The sequence below is a fragment of the Carcharodon carcharias genome, chromosome 20 (genome assembly GCF_017639515.1).
Source record: "Carcharodon carcharias isolate sCarCar2 chromosome 20, sCarCar2.pri, whole genome shotgun sequence".
Taxonomy (NCBI): Eukaryota; Metazoa; Chordata; class Chondrichthyes; order Lamniformes; family Lamnidae; genus Carcharodon; species Carcharodon carcharias.
Genome location: NC_054486.1, coordinates 82481764 through 82498220, shown reverse-complemented (window position 1 = coordinate 82498220; position 16457 = coordinate 82481764). Strand labels below are relative to the sequence as shown.

Genomic DNA, 16457 nt, shown 5'->3' with positions numbered 1-16457 from the left:
GTGAGCTGCAATCCCCACCAAAGTACAATGGCAGCAAACAACTTATATTAATGCCTTTGGCATAGCAGACCATAACTTATACTCTCTGTGTAGTAGGAACAGCTAGTAATGTGTTGTGACCAGCAAACAGTGGATAAAAAAAAATCAACATAAACAAGATTGCTTTATTTTGTTACCACCACATTACAACTTTGAGGGGTCACTTTCACAATAGAAACACACAAGAAAGTGCATCATTCCTTACTGCTAAAACCTCTGCCTTTGTGCAAAAGCAATAGGTCAGAAAATAAACGAAATTATTTGTACAGGTTACTTCCCAGGAAGAAGTGGGACATGTTAAGATTAATAAAAAGAAAAAAAAAACTACAATTTGGTATTCAAGGGATTAAACAGAACCGCGGATTTATTTTGTAATTAGAGATAAGGAGTTATTGAAACTCATACAGACAGAAAAATTCCTTAAGAATCCCAGGTACACACATCCATATATATGACAGCTATAATGATAGCAAATTTACATGTACAAATTGTTTTAAACATTAATATAAAATTTTAATAAGTTAATGCACAGAACTTGAGCACAGTTGAACAAGATATTTTAATTGAAATGCATATTGACCATGCTAGTTTTTTTTGCAATGGATTATACTGATTGTGAACGTGTACAGAAACAGTTCATTGTAACTAAATACTTGAAACAGATAAATGCCTATTTTCAATTTTTAAGATTTTAACTGTAAAGAGAGAAATTATAATAAAAATAATTCACTCCTCTCCCACCTGCACTCCAAAGCTCTAGAAACAAGATCAACATTAACATCTGAAGAAGAGTCATGCAGACTCAAAATGTTATCCCTGTTTCTCTCGCCACAAATCCTGCCAGACCTACCGAGTTTTTCCAATATTTTCAGGTTTTATTTTAGATTTCCAGCATCTGCAGTATTTTGCTTTTAACATTATAATTACTTGGCATAAATATTTAGTGAAATATAATTCAATAGTCTTGTCCTTGTATGTATTTATCAACATAAAGAATGTGACAAGGGAAACAAAACACTCTCTGTCCCTTACTGTCAACCCATCAAACATCATCAGGTTAGGTGCAGGAGAGTTAGATGCAGAGTAACAGCATCTCTGTTCTACTTCAACATCAGGAAAACAAATCTAATCCACTAATGTAGCAATGTTCTATTTCCAACATCAGCCTCTCTTGAGTGACAATTTCAGTTTATTTGTTGGATAAAGAGCACTGTTCTGAATGGTGCCCATTCTCATGGGAACACCCTAGTAATTTTTACCAACTGGTGAAATATAAAATCATGGTTTTAAAATTCATTTTATTTTTATGTTAAGGACTGTAAATGTCCCATTCCACATTATAAAATAACATTGTTTTAGTATCTTTAGTATCATGATAGTTTTTATTTTACGAGACCATAGCTTTCATTGATATGCCCAAGTTGCAATGGCCAACCTTTGTCAATAACGAATAATGTGGGACTATTGGATAAAATATGCATACTAGTACAAAAATTAGAAGATGTCACTCTTGTGCAATGAACATAATTGGGAGTAACCTATAAGATGACTATATTAAAAGAGAACTACACTCTACTGAATTGCTGCATAACTCCAATAACGTGAAATGCCTGCACAAATATTTACATCTATTCCCTACCTCTTTTTGTTCCTACTTTGAATCAAAAATGTGGTTTTGGGACCCCCTGAAATAAATGATCTTTGCAGAACTTCCCCTTCTGTGACATCATGAGATTCTATCATATGATATCATCAATGGGCAAAATCACCCCACACTCCACTGTCTTTTATTGAATTATTGAATAATACAGTACAGAGGCGGTCATTTAGCCCAGTGCATCTGCACCAGTTCTTTCAAAAAGCACTCTGGTTACTTCCACACCCATGCTCTTTTCCTGGACCTCTGCAGTTTTTTTCTCCTTCAAGTATTTATCCAATTCCCTTTTGAAGGCTACTACTGATTCAGTACCCACTACTCAGTGCATCCCAAATCCTAATTACTTATTGCATAAATAAGGTTTTCCTCATCTTGCCTCTGGTTCTTTTGCCAATTACCTCTCATAATCAACCCTACAGACATTGGAAATAGTTTCTCTTTATTTACTCTATTTAAACCCTACAAGGTTTTAAACACCTCTATCAAATTGACTCTTGGCCTTCTCTGCTATAACTCTGTAATTGTAATTCATCATCCCGAATCATTCTAGTAAATCTCTTCTGCACTCTCTTCAAAGCCTTATCGTCCTTCCTCAATTGTGAAGTCCAGAATTGGGCATGTTACTCTAACTGGGGTCAAACTAGTGTCTATGTTGTCATAAAAGGACTTCTGCAAGGTATTTATTCCTAAGCTGCCTTCAACAGCAAAAAAAGAGCCAAAATGACAAACGGATGCCAATTATTATCTCCCCTTCATTGATTTAGGATTATGGGGTATTTCAGTCGAATGTGTTCCCTTTTGAAATGACAAGAATACAATAACTAGATTGATTGTACAGATAATTATTTTGTAACAGTTAGCTCATCTTTGTATTATGACCATATTTAAATACTTGTTTGACTTACCTTATTATGAAGTATTAAAGTTAAATCTAATTGGTAATGCCAATGTACCGCATCTCAGATAGGACACTGTAGGTTTGCACCTGGGGCTTTATACGCAAGCTCCTGATTTCAGCGAAGCTGCAATGAATGACCTTCACATTCCTCTTGGTTGTTGATTATAGAGAAACAGAACTGGTAAAGTTCAAGTAAAAATTAATCTGTGCAAGATTCAGGAAGATGTGAGAGGTAGCTTTGGTGATGCAGCAGTTACCTATACCTAATGCAAAACATTGCTTAATCATTTACACAATGATAAATTGATGTATACTACCTTAGTAACTGTAGTAAAATATATACTATACTATTTCTCAGAAATGTGCACAAAACATGCACAGTGCGAGGAGGCGTAGATTTTTCAGGAAAAATACCCAAAAACACTTCTGATGCAAACTTTGTTATAGTCAATAACCGACTCAGTAACAAGTACAGGTTTACATCACAAAGGTGTAGAATTCTGTTGTGATCCATGACTGCTTGCTGTGTAATTGCAGGGAATTGCGAGCACTATAAATTAATGCCATCGTCAAAAGCTTTTTCTGACTCTTTACTTAGTGCAGATCCACTCCAAACATCTTCAGGTTCACAGTTTTCCTTAACGTCAACAATATGAAGAGACACTGCAAGATTGTCAATCTCTGTCAGTTCTGTTGTTCCATCAAAAACAGTGTTATAATCAGTGGAAGAGTCTGAATGGTCCACAGACTGTAGATCGCCATGGTTTTCCTCACTATTTGCAACTAAACAATGATCTTGCTCCAAGTCCTGGACCTTCTGGATTTGTTCTCCACAAATATCATGAGGAGTTGTGTTTCCAGTAACATTCTGATCGTAACAATTAACTGCGCTAAAATTTCCATGTAGTCTATGATCCCATGATTTATCATTTTCATTGTTAATTGAAATGTTCACAGTTCTATCAGTTTCTTCTCTCCAATTATGTGCAAACCTCAGATTTTCCAAAGAATCACAGTTATTTAATTTTATCATTTTAGTTTTTGTCAATACAGTTTCACAATCACTGGTCTTCCAGTTTTTTTCTGGTTTACAGCCCAAATCTTCTTTTAACTCTTCCAGCATATGACGCAATTTCTGCTGCAAAATTAAGACAAAGAAGTCAATTGTCAGTTCTAGTTATGAAAAGAATGGTTGATTAGAAGCTTTATGATACACGGCATTCGTTGTCCATTATTTTAGCAAAATAAACAAGCTAGTGTCTAGATTAGATTGGATTTTGTCAGGACCATGCTGGTCCTGATGATGGGCTGGAAAGCTGGGGCTAACCCTATCTCAGTTTTTTTGGGGGAGCCCCAATTGTATTTTATGCCCATCTCTCATCTAATGAGGGCTGCTGTCAGGGTCCCAGCCCTTTAAGGGATGAAAGCCTGCCTCCAAGAGCTGCCAGTCAACTGGAGAGCTGGCAGCTCTTCAGTCCAAGCAGTGTCACTGGGAGCAGTAAGCTAAATGGAGTCAGGGGTTGCCATGGTCAGTTAGGGATGGATGGTGGTTGATGGGTCCTGCCTTGTTGCCGAGGGTTCCTTTGTGGACCAGAGATTGAGGCAAAACCCCTCCACCGAGACCCCACCAGGAGCCCACCAGGGTTCACCAAGTGGTTTCCCCATGTAGTGCATGCATGGCCTACACACTGCTGGATAAATACCAACAGTGATGAGACCAGATTCTTAATCAGCCACAAACACACTTGGCCTCTGGGCAGGAGGGTCATTCTCTATGTTCCTTACTGCTGGCAGAATGCTATGGAGGCAGGAAGATGAGGGGAGCTCCAGTACTGCCTTCCCTCCTGATTTTTGGGCCTTTCCCCCCACCCCCTTACTCACACCTGCAGGCCCCATAAAATTTAGCCCATTGACTCAGCTGATAAAGGAATGTAAATGAACACATTAAGCGTTCTTTGACTAATGTCAGCAAATGTAATTTCAAGATTATTGCAACAAGTTAAATGGTAAGATGCTACTGTTCATAACGTAACATTGTTAATAATTTAATTTTTAAATCTGTTTGCATGTTTTCAAGATAACTTTAAGGCGGTATTAAAAGTGCTACAAATAAACATTTAAGTCATGTCTTTAAGAACATTCAACCATGGAAGCTTTTTAAATTTAAAAGTAAATAATTCTGATGTGGTAAAGTTGCATTTAAATATACAGAAAATACATGTTGGTCTCAAAGCAGAGAATTAAAAAAAAACATAAAACATCAGAAACACGATTATGAGTCCTTTTGCACCTAAAATATTAGATGTAAATTTAGTCATTCAGCAATGGCATAAGTTAAGGAAATTTTGCATTGGGGTGGGGTCACAATAATCAATAAGCAACAGCATTTCAGCAGAGGTTTCACAGAATCAGCATGAAACATTGAGAAAATTTGAGTGTAGCTTAAAAATCATCTGAATTTCCTCAAAAATAGGCATTATGCCATTCTTACACTATTCTTTTAGCGCAAATGTTCAGAAAATTAAAGGCCAAAGCACAATGTGGGTGGGACTAAAGTGTATTGTGCATTATGAAAAAAAACCCTGACCTTCCTGTTACAATCATTTGATAGAAGGTATCAGTTCAAATTAATCGTTTTTCTTTACTAGATTTCTTCTTTTTTACAAAATATTCTTTTGTTTTACTGTCTTGGCAGGGATTCACCAATCGATGTAATTATTACTTCACATGATGTAGTGTGACTTTTGCATTTGGCATACCTCATTCAGGAAAAAGAAAAAACATCTATCTGAACTGCTGGAGTATCGATTATTAAGTAAAGAGACAGAAATTGGTATCTGTTGGGATGGTGTTGGTTACAGAATGTGTCTGTTGAAGAAGCCTTCGTAGTCTTCTGTATGTTAACAGCAAGTCTTTATTAACTACTTGTAACTATATACATACATACAGTGAAGGGTACAGGCAAGGAGCTGCTGTTGGCCAGGCAGCAGGCTTAAAATTTCTGATGTTGCCTATTGGCTTGTTGCTTTTAGAGGCATAATCAATGATGGCATCTGACCCCAATTATTGAGCTGAGACCCGAGGACTAATTTCTATCAATCTTTAGCCCTCTCGGATTGGGTGCATGCCGCCTCTGGGCCAAAAGTAGGCTGGACTTATCGCAAGGTGTTTTTCAAGGGCCCTCTCCTAAGGTCTGGCCAGTTTATGGCTGGTTCTGCCATATTGCATATGTGGTTCCCAATCTCATAGGGCTGCTGTTACTAAATTTCCCACTTCAAAGCATAGGCCATACTAGATTTAGTGATGTGTCACAAAACAGCATTAGTTAATAATATGATGGTACAGAAACATCTTGGGAATAGTGATCGTAATATGTTTGAGAGGGTGATGGCTGAATCGCAAAGCAGGGCTTGAAAATTTAAGGAAGGCAAGTTTCAAAGGGATGAGAAATAAACTGACCACAATAAACTGGGCTTAACTGTTAACAATAGACAGACCATTGGGAAGTATTCAAAAATGTATTTAATACAATACAAAAAGAGTACATATCCCCAAAAAAGCAAAAGGAGCCACATATATAATTAAGCAACCATCATCAATGAATGAGATAAGGGACAGAATCAAACTAAAAAACACTAGCAAAAATGCAAAGAACAGTTAAAATCTGGCAGATTGCTGCAGACATAAAAAACAACAGATGGGTACAAAGAAAGTAATAAGATGCAGAAAAAGAAGATTAAAAAAAGAACACTAATAGTTAGAACTCCCCGTATCAGCCTTTCCAGAAAGGAGAGCTACCTCCCTCTCTGATGCTGGGGACTTTGGTTGTGCTGTTTCCAAATTTATCTCAACTTCCTGTATTTCCTGGAAAGTTGTTAATAGCACTTATTACCATTTCTCCCCAAGAATAATTCGGCATTGGTGTTTCCTATTCCTTCATAGCTTGGCCCAGTCTGAATCATAACAACATGCCATGAGTTATATATTATAAATACCATAATTTAGAATGACACTATTTGTCACAGGCCACATACCAAAATACTATTCTTTTCTAAGTAATTTTTCCTGTAAACAGGAGATCGCTGGGTAAAAAGATGTCTTTGCATGTCCCAGTGTTTATTTCTGTTAAGTACAAAGAACAAGGCACTGATTAAAAAAAGATAAATGTTGGACTGTGGTGTTAGAAATTATAAAGTAATAAGCCCATAACGTAGGAACAGAAGTAGGCCATTTGGCCCATCGAGTCTGCTCCACCATTCAATGAGATCATGGCTGATCTGATAATCCTCAACTTTACTTTCCTGCCTTTTCCCCATAACCCTTGATTCCCTTACTGATTAAAAATCTGTCTATCTCAGGCTTGAATATACTTAATGATCCAACCCCAGAGCCCTCTGTGGTAAAGAATTCCACAGATTAACTACCCTCTCTGAGGGAGGAAATTCCTCCTCATTTCTGTCTTAAATGGGTGACCCCTTACTCTGAGATTATGCCCTCTGGTCCTAGACTTTTCCACAAGGGAAAACAACCTCTCAGCATCTACCCTGTCAAGCCCCCTAAGATTCTCATATGTTTCAATAAGGTTGCCTCTCACTCTTCTAAACTCCAATGAGTACAGGCCCAATCTACTCAACCTCTCCTCATAAGAAAATCCCTCCATACTCGGGATCAACCTAGTGAACCTTCTCTGGATTGCCAGTACATCTTTCCTTAGATAAGGAGACCAAAACAGTTCACAGTATTCTAGATGTGGTCTAACTAGTGCCTTGTATGATTTTAGCAAGACCTCACTATTTTTATACTCCATTCCCTTTGAAATAAAGGCCAGCATTACATTAGTCTTTCCTATTACATGTTGAACTTGTATGCCAGATTTTTGGGATTCATGCACGATGACCCCCTCTGTGCTGCAGCTTTCTGCAGCCTTTCTCCACTTAAATAATATTCAGCTCTTCTATTCTTCCTGCTGAAGTGCATAAACTCACATTTTCCCACATTATATTCCATCTGCCAAGTTTTTGCCCACTCACTTAACCTGTCTCTATCCCTCTATAGACTCTTTGTGTCATCCACACCACTTGCCTTCCCACCTATTTTTGTGTCCTCTGCAAATTTGGCGATAGTACATTCATTTCCTCATCCAAGTCATTAATATATACTGTAAATAATCGTGGCCCCAGCATTGATTCCTGTGGCACTCCACTAGTTACAGGTTGCCATCCTGAAAATGCCCCCCTTATTCCAACTCTGTCTTCTGTTAGTTAGCCAATCCTCTATCCATGCTAATATATTACCGCCCAACACCATGGGCTTTTATCTTATTAAGTAGCCTCATGTGCGGTATCTTATCGAATGCCTTTTGGAAATCCAAATATATTACATCAACTGGTTCCCCCTTATCTATCCTGCTTGTTACCTCCTCAAAAAATTCTATAAATTTGTCACGCATGATTTTCCCTTCATGAAGCCATGCTGACTCTGCTTGATTACATTATGCATTGCTAAATGTCCTGCTATTACATCCTTTATAATAGACTTTAACATTTTCCCAATGATGGCTTATAGTTACCTGTTTTTCTTGAACAAGGGTGTTACATTGGCAGTTTTCCAATCCTCTGGGACTTTTCCAGAATATAAGGATTTTTGAAAGATTACTACCAGTGCAGCCACTATCTCTGCAGTTACTTTCTTTAATATCCTAGGAGGCAACCCATCAAGTCCAGGGGATTTATCAGCCTTTAGCCCATTAGTTTCCCTAGTACTTTTTCTCTAGAGATAGTTATTGCATTTATTTCCTCTCCCCTTTTGCCCCTTGATTATTTAGTGTTTTTGGAATGCTATTAATGTTTTCTACCGTGAAGACTGATGCAAAGTATTTATTCAACTCTTCTACCATTTCCTGGCTCCATATTATTATTTCCCCAGCTCAATCTCTAAGGGGATAATGTTCACTCTTCGTTTTTATATATTTAAAGAAGCTCTTACTGACCATTTTTATGTTACTTGCTAGTTTACCCTCAAAGTTTATTTTCTCCCATTTAATGTTTTTTGCCCATCTTCTGTTGGGTTTTAAAACTTTCCCAATCCTCTGGATTACCATTAACCTTTGTTACATTGTATGTTTTTTCTTTTAATTTGATATATTTCTTAACTTCCTTGGTTAACCATGATTGGTTTATCCCCTTCCTAGAATCCTTCTTTCTCACTGGGATATATTTTTGTTGTGAGTCATGATCTATTTTCTTAAATGTCTGCCATTGTTCATCAACTGTCTTTTCTGTTAAACTCCTTTCCCAGTCCATTCCAGCCAACTCTGCCCTCATTCCTTTGTAATTATCCTTAATTAAGTTTAGCACATTTGTTTCCGACCCAAGTTTCTCACTCTCAAACTGAATGCTATGGTCACTGTATTTTGGGGATCTATTACTCTGAGATCATTTATTAAACCTGCCTCATTCCACATTACCAGATCCAAGATAGCCTGATCCCTGGTTGGATCCACAACATGCTGTTCTAGGAAACTGACTCGAATACACTCTATGGAATTCTTGCTCGTGGCTATCTCTGCCAATTTGATTTTCTCAATCTGCATGAAGATTAAAGTTACCCATGATTAATGTACTGACTTTTTTTTACATGCCCTCATTATCTCCTGATTTATTCTCTGAGCTACAGCATAGCTTTTTTTAGGGGGCCTATTGACACCCCCTCCAGTGTCTTCTTCTCCTTGTTATTTTTAGCCTCCACCCTTATGGATTCTACATCCTCCGATTCTTGCCATCGTACTTATTCTATCTTGTACTAACAGGGCTACCCCACCACCCTTTCCTTCCTGCCTGTCCTTTCGAAAAGTCGCATACCTCTGAATACTTAGTTCCCAGATTTGATCTCCTTGCAACCATGTCTCCGTAATGGCTATAAGATCATTCACATTAACCTCTATTTGTGCCGTTAATTCATTTACTTTGTTCCGAATACTATGTGCATTTAAGTAAAGTGCCATTAATTTTAACTTTTTATCATTTCTTTCCCCCTTTGACCCTATTTGCTGCTGTTTTTTTTAATGTTTGGACACTCTGTCCCTTCCTGTCACACTCTGGGTATCATTGCCTAAATAGCTACCTTGCAAGGTTGCCAAATCCTTTTGCTTTGTAAGCCTATGTATCCCCTCTCCAGAACCCCTTCCCCTCTATTTAGTTTAATGATGTTTTATAACATCATTGTTCTTAAAAGATGCTTGAGCAAAAGTCTTTATAGTAAGATATGAAACAGTGAACAGTTATTATGTATCGTCATTTTACAGGAGTTTGAAGGAGTAAAATGTGCATCTGTAGCCAGGCCTTTGGAAACATTTATATCTGGTTGAAGTTTAATGACCCAGACCTGGACAGCTATCTCACATAATTACTATGATAACCATAACTTTCTGAGCATTTTCAACAGTACAAAACTATCTTTATTGTCCATTCAAAACATGTTGTGCTAGTCCAATACTATTATATTGCCATACCATGAATATATGGCTGTATAGAAGCTTGCTGAATAAAGGCCAACTGCTAATATGGTAGCTAGGCAGTTAGAAAATAGATCAGAATAATGACATAGTGGTTGCTTGCACACTACTGCATTCCCACAAGGGCTCAAAGGGACTGAATGGTGGAAATTGTATTCTAAAGGTTGGGACAAGTTAGTGAAGTGAACAGGCTTAGAAAGACTATTCCAGATAAGGGAGAAGTGAAGCCATCGAGACACTTGGTGTTCGAGTATTTTAAATTTGATGTGCTACAGGAAGAATAGGTAATGGAGATCAGCAAGGGAAGGTAGGAATGCATGATTTAATATAAGGTAGGATACAAATAGCAGATTTGAGTTTGTGTAATATTAAGCTTGGAAGTTTGGCAAAGAAAAATGTAGCAGAAATCAAGCCAAAAGGTGAAAAGGCCTAATAGCTATTTAACAATCCTTGCTGGAGGTTCTTGTGGCTGCGTTTCAATGAAAGCAGATTGGCTTTTTGTGATGCTCCACAACTGCTGATGAATTGTCACTGATCGTGTGATTAACATCTACTTGGTTGAAATACTGAGGGTGACCAAGGCACCCTACCCCCTAGGAACGACACAATCCCAACAGGTATAGAGAAGAAAAACATTTCCCATTTGAAGGTTACATATTTTCCCATTTGATAAAACATATATGCATGTTTTAAAAATAGAGACCTGAAATGTATACTCACTTCATCTAGTCGATGTCTGTTTTCTTCTATGCGACGCTCAAATATTCTTTCTAAAACACTGAATAAATGATTAAAATAACTTTTATTAATTCAGATCTGTGCTTTATCACCTCCATAAGTCAGTTTGAACTTTATTTACAGGATTTTAAGTTAACAAGTTAAAATGAGTGAGTTCACAGGCAGATTTTAGAGAAAAACACTGTTTATCATCCTAATTATGTTAATATCAGTGCTGAATAGAATTTTATTTGGAAATTTTACAAGGAAAGCCTTAATTGAAACAAAGCTATATGTTATTACTCTTATTATTCATTCATTAAGAGTGCTTTACTTGGTAGCTTTCTCTTCAGAAACACTGAAATTCATGAGAATTAACATGTCTGGTAGCTTTACTGCCCCGTTAACATTGGGAATGCAGCTGGCTCCAATTTAAAAGGGGTCTACCACTAGATGTCCAAAGCATCCATCTTATTCAAGCTACAGATCCCTTTAGATATGGAAATTTGTGGTCTTATGACTAATGTTCCCTGCAGAATTTCATTCTTGTGCACAACCAGTTTTTCCAATGTGTAGAACCTTACATTTTTTTTGTGCAGCTACACTCGCCCAGTATTTAACATGAAGCATGCCTTGCACCTAGCCATCTAGGCTGCTGTGTAGCTGCGCACATGCATTGCTTAGCTAAATGTTGCTTATGATGTAAATAGGATCACGATTGTTATTTTAGGCAGGAACTAATTGGAGCAGGCTCCAATAAGTTCCATAAGCAATGGAAGAGAAGAGGCCCTCAAAAGGTAAGTGTTTAATTATTTTGTGGGCCCTAGAGGAGCCCTCCTGTTACTTCAGTGCCCATAAAAATGATCTGGGCTGCTCCCACCCTCGCCCTCCACCATGGCAACATTCCCACCCCTTTCTCATCATCCTAACTTGCCTTCCTATTCATGAAACATTACTAGACAAATGTAAATGAACTGGCTGTGTCCCTTTATCTTCCAATGTACTTAGGTATCAAGAACTATACAGAACTGGAAAGGATCAACCACATCCACTGCACATCTACTAAAGGTCACAAATTTCTTACCTAATTTTATTGCAGATAGCCTTCTGACAAAACTTAAAAGTATTAATTTATAACATTTGCTCTGTCTGCTGTCTTCCTATTTCCCGTGCTTACCACCTGTGTGAAGAGGTTATCCTTAACTGTGTATTCAACTTTACTCATGTTCTGTATCTCGTGTTAATATTGTACACCATTTAATTTATCAATTCCTTTGAAGATCTTCAATGTTCCAGTCAGATGGTCTCTAAGCTGCCTTTTATCCAATGTAAAAATTTTGAAAACTCTTAATGTTTCCTTGTGGCAGAGGTGAAAATCCTAATTATCAACTTAATTGTCTTTAGTACTCCCTCAGAGATCTCCATGTCTCCTGTAAAACAGTGCCTAAAACTGTAGATTATACAATCTAGGCTGACAGTTCAATCCATACTGAGTGCTGCAATAGTCGCTATGTTTTCTTTTCATTGTTATAAAGAGATTCTGTTCAGCTGGATGTTAAAGATGCCATTGCACTATTTTATCCCAACAAATATTCACCCTTCAGTCAAAACATAAATGGTCATTCATCTCATTGCAATTTGGGGTATATTGCTATGTGCAGAATGGCTGCAACATTTACCTAGACAAGAACAGCCACTTTGAATTACATATGGTGTGCTTTGATACATTTTGGAGGGATGAAATTGAGTGTCTATATAAATGCAACTCTCTTCAAAACAACTTTCAACCTAGTTACACTATCAATTTGAAACTACTCAAGCTTCCATTTAAAATTACTTGAACCCATTGTTTTGGATAAGAGTGAATTTACAAATGATGGATTGTAGAAATTAATTTGATACCTGTTTGAAAATAATCCTCGAGTCAATATTTCACTGGTAATATCAGAGATGAACTCAAGATACTTCAATTCCTCTTCTCTGTAGAGAAATACATTTAGATGTAAGTAATCTGTAAGTACAATCATGTTTGGTGCTTGCGTCTTGGAAGAAAAAAGGAACCAATCTATATCTATCAACCCAGCCTACAGGAATTTGAATGGACTTAAGTTAAGCTGTTGTTACTGAGACCAGGATATATTATTTTTGATACATATTTCCCGTTAATGTAATTTTTGCTTTGCTAAACAACTAGCACAGCTTTATATTTTCAAAAGGTAGTGTTAACTACCCAAAGGAAAACACTGTAATGTTTTCAGGATACAGAATAAGGGCAACAAAAATAAAGAGAAAAGAAATCTGACCACAGGTAAACAGAAGATCAGATGGCCTCAAGGATTCTGTGGGGCCCCAGTTTGAAAAACTTTGCCATTAACAATTGCCATAATGAAATCAAACACAGTACTTACTCAGCCTTAACTTTTCTCATAATTGGTGACTTGATTCTATTTGATGTAGATAACCTGAAAACAGTTGGTTTGAATAGAAGAAGATAGTGGTTACACTTTAAATGTCAGATCTCAAGGTGAACCAAGTAACCAGGAAAATTAGAATCAGTCAATAGGTGTTCTATTTAAATACAATCACTGCTGACAGCAGTATTTTTATTCTGAATAAAATAGTACACATTTTTGGAAATTAATTAGAAGATTCAATGTGGTATTAAGATTGGAGGAAGCTTGAAGAGAGTATAAATACAGACATAAACCAGTTGGGCCAAATATACGAGGGGTATTTTCCCCTTGTTGGGCGGGCCCGGGAGCAGCTGAGAAATGGTCTGCCGCCTGCGATCGGGCCCCGACTGTGGTTTCACGCTGGCTGGCCAATTAACGGCTGCCAGTGTGAAACGTGTGCTGAGAGCCTCAGCGTTGCCGGGGTGGGGGTGGGAGGAGCGTGAACGCTGAAGTTTGTGCATGTGTGGGACTGCGCTTGTTGAAAGCTCCCCGAAGGCACAGAGCTGCCTAAGGGATCTGAAGGATTTAAAAATTAGAAATAAACATTTGAAAATTAAGGGAAACATGTCCCCATATGTGAATCTGACACAAGAACAGGACATGTTAGAAATGAGTTTAAAATTTTTTTGACTGTTTTCTTATTCACTGTTGGAAACCTTATCCCGCCCTTGGGTGAGGTTATGCAAAAAACGCAAAGGCCATCTGGCCTATTCACCCACCCGCCAACTGTAAGTTTGGACAGGCAGCGAAAAATTCAACTTAATTACCAGCTTAAAGGCCTTAATAGGCCTCTTAATTGTCAGCAGGCGCGCCGCGACTCTTGCGCACGCCCGCCAACTGAAATATTGCGCAAGTGCGTGATGACATCAGGATGATTTGCAACATCATCGTGCGCTATTTAACACTTGGGCATGCCGGATGCTTACCCGCACGCTGAGCTGAAAATCCTGCCTTAAGTTTCTGTGCTGTAAATTCTATGGGCCGAATTTTTCCGTCAGCGAGAAGGGGGCGGGGCCTGCTCGCTGACGCAAAAACGACGTGGGATGATGTAGGGGGGAACTCCCACTCTATTTAAATATTCAGGAAGGTGGGAGCACAGCGCGATCAGCTGTCCACCCGCCAATTGAGGCCATTGACAGGATAATTAAAATAATTAAAGGACCTGCCCATCCAACCTTAAGGTTGGCGGGCAGGCCAGGAGCGCCGATGGGCTTCTGAAAAAACATGAAACCTCATCCAGCTGTGGGATGAGGTTTCATGCAGGGTTTTAAAAAGTTTATTAAAGTTTGAGTGAAATTTATTAACATGTCCCATCTCGTGTGACATTCTCACATGAGGGGGACGTGTTAATGATATTTTTATTTTTCTATTTTTAAACTTTGAAAACCTTTCAGCGTACTCCCTGAGGCACCACTTAGCCTCAGGGAGATGTGCGCTCTTTCGCGTGCATGCGCAAGAAAGCACAATCTTGCATTTGGGGAATCCCACACCCCCGCCCCCCTCTCCCCACCACCCCCCTCCCCGCCCACACAGGAAGCGCGGCGCTTCCTGTCAGGCGTCACACTGGGTGGGCCTTAACTGGCCTGCCCACTTAAAATGGTGGCAGGGCACGGTTTGGCTGTGATGATCGGCTGCCCGCCCGTCGCCGAGATGGTTGGGCCCGCCTGCCCGTCAAGGGCAAAATTCAGCCCTATGTTATTCTTATCTGGGAGCAACTCAGTGAGCTAAAACTGTCACGTACACCCTCAGATTCAATTTGTCCTATGCCTCCTTCAAAACACCAACCTACTAAATCTCTAATTGAGATTAACTCTGATTTTATCCACAGCAAGAATTTAGAAGGCATTTCTTTACACAGCAAATGTAACACAGGTAGTTAAATCTTCAGAAAATAGGCACAATGTTCAGTTTCTTCCCATAGTAGAGTTTTTGACAAGGTATTGTGAAAGAGGCTTCTCTATTAGATTGAAGCCTCTGGTATTAGCAGTAATATATTGAGCTGGATTGAGAACTGGATGGCAGGATGTAGGCAGAAAGTAGTTATAAATGGTATTGGATCTGTTTGGAGACTGGGCACCAGTGATGTGGGGACATTGCTCTTTGCTATTTTTATTAATGATATGAATATAGGTATTGGGGGCAAGACCTGCAAATTTAAAGATGATACTAAGATCTGTGCAAGTTTAGGACTGTAGACGATGCACATCTGCTTTAAGCATTTTTCAATGTGTTGGGAGATTGGGTTCATTATCGGCAAATGATGCATAAATTGGATAGTGCAGTGTTATTCATGTGGGCAGGGTGAATATTCAACTTTCATACACCCTTCTGGGAAAAGCATTAAAGGAGGTTGAGAAAGAAGGAGATTTGGCATTCTATTGCATACATCCCTAAAGGAACATGGAGCAATAGCTAGAACAAATAGGGTGTTGGTGGGGCATTCATATGACAATTAGGTACGCCCACAGAGAATATATATACAATTTTTACATAACATATATATTACTTTGTCTTTGTATAAGATCTTGTGGCGTTCTTGTGGCACAGGTGCAGTAGATAGCATCCCTGCCTCTGAGCTAGAAGCTCTGGGTTCGAGTCCCACCCCAGGACTTGATGGCCAAGGAAGGTGTATACATAACGCGGCCAAACAGGTTGATTGTCAACCTGCAAATCCTGCCAACAAACCCCAATGGCAGGCAGTAGCAGTGAGACACACTCCTGGTTAGCCATGTGATGGAAAGAAAGTTCAAGCTTCTCCCATCACTATCCATTGCTTCAAAACTGCAACATGCATGTGGAAGTGCATGTTGCTACAGCAACTTGGACTCCCTAAGTAATCTATAACACATGACCACCAGAAGAGCTTGGTCAGGTCCCCTCACTTGATGGGTGATATTGAGGCTTTGGGAAGGGTGCAGAGAAAGGCCACTAGATTAGTTCCCAGTATAATGCATCTCAATTATTGAGAGAGGCTAGAAAGGTTGGGACTCTATGCTTTAGAGACTGAGGGGGTAATATGATTCAGGTTTATAAGATAATGAAGGGAATAGATTGTGTCCCATTTGACAATTTGTTCCAATTAAGTAATTAATGAAGGCCCAGGGTCAGAATTTTAATTTGTATAAGGCCAGATCTAGGTTAATTGTCATACTATTCTCCCAGAGACTAGTGAGCCACTGT

The 16457-nt window shown here is 38.6% G+C and overlaps 1 protein-coding gene across 2 annotated transcripts in view; it reads right to left on the bottom strand.

Moving 5' to 3' along the window:
- Positions 1–376: 376 nt before the first annotated feature.
- Positions 377–16457, bottom strand: part of spata7 (spermatogenesis associated 7) — a 101430-nt gene continuing 85349 nt past the window's right edge. For both annotated transcript variants that reach the window (XM_041213833.1, XM_041213835.1), the window contains exons 8-11: positions 13233–13286; positions 12727–12804; positions 10828–10885; positions 377–3732 (exon numbers count right to left, since the gene is read on the bottom strand). In XM_041213833.1, coding sequence (XP_041069767.1) covers positions 3145–3732; positions 10828–10885; positions 12727–12804; positions 13233–13286 — 778 coding nt within the window. In that variant the 3' untranslated portion in view covers positions 377–3144. The remainder of the gene's footprint in view (positions 3733–10827; positions 10886–12726; positions 12805–13232; positions 13287–16457) is intronic.